We start from the raw sequence: 4307 nt of genomic DNA on the forward strand, positions 1-4307 counted from the left end.
CGAATAGTCGCAAGTAGTCGACGAACGACTACGAACAACCAAGTGTCGGGGACATCTACCACAGTCTTCCGAAAATATACACCAGTGTATGTACATCATGCATGCACATACACACGCGTATACGTATATACTTTCTGATAAGATCTCGCGATATGACACGTGAAACGAAACGATAGCTCGAACCATGGTATAAGAATACAAGAGGTGCATTCAGGGAGACGTTATAGTGCCTATTTGTGTCATTCTATCCTTGTTTTACATCTAATAAACAACGAAGATAGAATGACGGAGTGCGCTAATAGTGACCCTCCGGGGTGCGTTCCAAAACGCAACTTTGGTAACTAAAATCTATAGTTAACGTAACGTAAACTATAGCTTTTTAGTAACCAAGGTTACGTTTTGGAACGCACCCGGACGCACCAAAGGTGTACGTACCATTGCGCATAATGCCTAGTTCACACTGGACGCGATAGGCGATGAGCTACGAGCGATTTTATCGATATGTAGTGTCAAAAAATGTATGTGGTAACGTAGTTCCCAAATTGAAAACGGATGTACTGGCGGCGGTAGTGTACTGACGCTTGACGCTCATTTTCAGTCATCAAAAGAAGTCACGTGATCAAAAGTGACGCACATATTCGTCAATTTCTATCACGTGACTTATAGCGTTTTCGGCCCGACCGGGTTTGCACCAACCTGGGTTGGATTAATGGCGTTTTAGCACCTTAAAACTACTAACCTTTTGACGACACGACTCCTTCATCACTTCGTTCTGTACTTCTCTCCATTCTCTCTTTCTTTGGTTGTTGTTCCTTGTGGAAGGTATGTGATGTTGAATTCCAAATGTATATATTGTTTTGTATATATGTATATTTATTTATATGTAATTATTTAAATATACATAAAATTAATAATTATGAATATTATTACTGCTGTGAGAAGAACCGCTGATTGTAAAAATGGTGGCTCAGAAAAAACAGGTAATTGGCAACGCCACGTGCTCGTCCATTAATATTCTTTAGCAAAGTTTTTAAAGCCTTTTCAATAAATATTTATTAATTGTATTATTATAATATTATTAATAGATCTTATAATATTAATATTACCATTACAATTATTATAACCTGTGCAAATCATATTTGTGATTGTTTCAAAGTTAAATGAAAAATTGAGACAAATCCCATGCAAAACACAGCAATCTAGAATAAATTAGCTATTTCAGCTTTCACATTATTTTATCTGAACTTATTTCTGTCTAATGTTGGAGATACCAAAAAATTTAGTACTTTCCAGGATAATTATTTAGAATAGCTACCTCACCTTCGATTTTAATGAAATTAGGCTCATTCGACGCGTTTTCAATCAAAACGAAAGAATCCGGCAGAAAAACGTGGTTCGCGAACCAAGATATTAAACGTTGAAGTTGACGACTATTGAGGTTAGGAAATTTGCCCCGAACTTAATGCAGCATTATTTATTTAGAATCGCTATCTCGCCTCCGATTTTAATGAAATTAAACTCATTCGAGTGTTTCACCGATAACGAAAGCCTGCTCTGCTCTTGCTATGTGCAAAAAGTTGTAAACTTGTATAGAATCGCTCATGGGTTTACAACTTTCCACGCAAAACGCGGTTCCACATGGGTTTCCAACTTTGCACGCAAACTTAAAACCAAAATTAATTTTTTTTTCATTAAATCTCACTTTGTGTACAAACTTGGAAACCTATGTAGAACCGTGCTTCACGTGGAAAGTTGTAAACCCATGAGCGATAAAAGGAAGAGATGATCTGAATATTAAACAAACATTATTATATCACTATTCTAAATAATTACCCTTTCCAGATAATGTAAATATGGTTTTAATCAACAATTTGTAATTTCTTGTTACTTTTGTAATGTTAAGCATATTTAATGAAATTTTATTATTGAATTATATAGAAAAAGGCCCAGGAGAGCATCAATACCAGATTAGCTCTCGTCATGAAATCTGGTAAATATGTCCTTGGTTATAAGCAGACTCTGAAATCCCTCCGTCAAGGCAAAGCCAAGTTGGTCATCATTGCTAGTAATACACCACCACTGAGGTGAGACTGAGAAGTAGCACTCCTTTTGTCAATTTGTGTATTATAAATCGTAAATAGGAGTACTATGGAGTAGTCTCCTGTCCCTGCTTGTAAGTGCAGGGAGTATTGAATTATAATTCTTCAACATTTAAAACATGATTTGTTTGGATTTAACAGGAAATCCGAGATCGAATACTACGCGATGTTGGCAAAGACGGGTGTACATCATTATACCGGGAATAATATTGAGCTAGGTACAGCCTGTGGTAAATATTTTCGTGTTTGTACGCTTTCGATCACAGATCCTGGCAATTCTGACATTATAAAGTCAATGCCGACTGGTGATCAAGCATAATGTACATTTTTAATTTAATAAAAAATACGAAACAATTTAAAAAAATCATTTTTTATTTATTTCTGTCCTTAATGTACATATTTGTATGTATGTATCTATATATATGTGTGTAAACGTACATACATACATATGACATACATATCAAAGAGAAATCTGAGGGATGACAACCTTTTTCTTGTAACCGCAAAATGTCGCCGAACACTACTGTCCTCTGAAGAAATAAATGTAAACTACACAACAATGTCTATTTTGCGGTGCTCCTGATGAAAATAAATTATTGAAATAATTAAAATCTATCAAATTAAAAAATAGGAGATTCACTCCAAGGCTTGTATAGGTAGGTGACGCGCATGCCACTCTTCTTTATATTAATATAGATTTATTATCGGCAGTTCTGAAAAGTGGATCTTGCTATGTAGTTTGGATCCACTTTGTCAGGGGGCAGTAGTGCGCGGCAGCATTTTACGAGTCTCAGGACGTTCTGAGGTTTCTCTCTGGTTCCACCATGGTCGAATGATTGTTTCATCTCCGTCTCGTGTTTTTGTCAAATTCGTTCCTACAACGTAATCAGAGGTAAATTTTGATGCAATGTTTTTTGAGTTAATCCCGGTTGTATCAATGTTACTTTGACTTTCAGTGAGACTTGAAACTATCTCTCTCTCTCTCTCTCTCTCTCTCTCTCTCTTTCTCTCTCTCTTTCTCTCTAGAGAGAGAAGGATATCTTCAATGTGTATGATCGCAAATCAAAAGACAGTACATGTGTTTTTGGTGAGGTTATTTCCTCCGGTGTGCTACATGTACTTTGATTATATTGAATTATAATTTATCGCGGTAACTGCTTCGGTAAAGACAATACTTAAACGAATATTTGTTCAGGTTAATATTATACAAGTGAAATTATTTCCTAGATATTTAATATTATTTTCTCTGTAACAATATTAAATATGACAAATATAATATATATACGCAGTACTACTGTAGAAAATTAAAAAATTATACTAGTTTTAATGTGCTAATAAAATATATCCAAATTATTCAAGCAATAACTTCTTTTTCAGAAAAAATTAATTCTATGTGAGTATAAAAATTCACGTAAAAAAATGCCACAGAACGAATATATTGAAAGGCACCGTAAGCTCTATGGTCGCCGTTTGGACTATGAGGAAAGAAAGAGGAAAAGAGAGGCTCGTGCTCCTCATAAACGAGCAGAGCAAGCCCGTACTTTGCGTGGTTTGAAAGCTAAAATGTTCAACAAAGAGCGACGCAATGAGAAGATTCAAATAAAAAAGAAGATTAGAGCTCATGAAGAGAAGAAAGTAAAGGTGAAGTCTGATAAGTTGCCGGAAGGAGCATTGCCTGTATATCTGCTGGATCGTGATGTTACACAACGTGCAAAAGTGCTGTCGAATATGATAAAACAGAAACGAAAGGAGAAAGTTGGCAAGTGGGATGTTCCAATACCTAAAGTTAGAGCGCAATCAGAGTCTGAAGTTTTCAAAGTAGTGAGAACCGGGAAGACGAAACGGAAATCATGGAAGCGGATGGTAACTAAAGTGACCTTTGTAGGAGAGAATTTTACAAGGAAACCGCCAAAATTCGAAAGATTTATCAGACCAATGGCATTAAGATTCAAAACCGCACATGTAACTCATCCTGAACTCAAGGCAACTTTCTCGCTGCCGATCATTGGTGTTAAAAAAAATCCAAGCTCCCCTATGTACACAAATTTAGGTGTTATTACCAAGGGAACTATTATTGAAGTAAATATTTCAGAATTAGGTCTTGTAACACAATCGGGTAAAGTTGTATGGGGAAAATTTGCTCAAGTTACGAATAATCCTGAGAATGATGGATGTATCAATGCTGTTTTGCTTGTATAAATTTGTATT

The 4307-nt window shown here is 35.7% G+C and overlaps 2 protein-coding genes across 3 annotated transcripts; both read left to right on the forward strand.

The window, feature by feature from the left end:
- Positions 1–921: 921 nt before the first annotated feature.
- On the forward strand, positions 922–2454 carry RpL30 (ribosomal protein L30). The gene is made up of 3 exons (XM_018514085.1): positions 922–980; positions 1939–2084; positions 2241–2454. Exons 1-3 carry the CDS (start codon positions 960–962, stop codon positions 2416–2418), a joined length of 345 nt encoding a protein of 114 aa, XP_018369587.1. The 5' UTR covers positions 922–959; the 3' UTR covers positions 2419–2454.
- A 464-nt stretch (positions 2455–2918) lies between these two features.
- Ip259 (NSA2 ribosome biogenesis factor-like IP259) lies at positions 2919–4307 on the forward strand. Of its 2 annotated transcripts, none has more exons than XM_018514087.1 (2): positions 2919–2991; positions 3477–4307. In XM_018514087.1, the coding sequence occupies exon 2, from the start codon at positions 3519–3521 to the stop codon at positions 4296–4298; it is 780 nt and encodes a 259-aa protein (XP_018369589.1). In that variant the 5' UTR covers positions 2919–2991; positions 3477–3518; the 3' UTR covers positions 4299–4307. The 2 variants fall into 2 exon arrangements, with proteins under 2 accessions (XP_018369589.1, XP_018369590.1); XM_018514088.1 differs by lacking the exon at positions 2919–2991 and adding an exon at positions 3219–3294.

This window comes from Trachymyrmex cornetzi, unplaced genomic scaffold (assembly GCF_001594075.2).
Source record: "Trachymyrmex cornetzi isolate Tcor2-1 unplaced genomic scaffold, Tcor1.1 scaffold488, whole genome shotgun sequence".
Lineage (NCBI taxonomy): Eukaryota > Metazoa > Arthropoda > Insecta > Hymenoptera > Formicidae > Trachymyrmex > Trachymyrmex cornetzi.

Bases quoted from the DNA above. Each gene is read 5' to 3' on its own strand.
- RpL30 (XM_018514085.1), top strand. From the start codon at position 960: ATGGTGGCTCAGAAAAAACAG. The intron at 981-1,938 runs GTAATTGGCAAC...TGAATTATATAG, and splicing joins TGGTGGCTCAGAAAAAACAG to AAAAAGGCCCAGGAGAGCAT. The intron at 2,085-2,240 runs GTGAGACTGAGA...TGGATTTAACAG, and splicing joins AGTAATACACCACCACTGAG to GAAATCCGAGATCGAATACT.
- Ip259 (XM_018514087.1), top strand. From the start codon at position 3,519: ATGCCACAGAACGAATATATTGAAAGGCACCGTAAGCTCTATGGTCGC.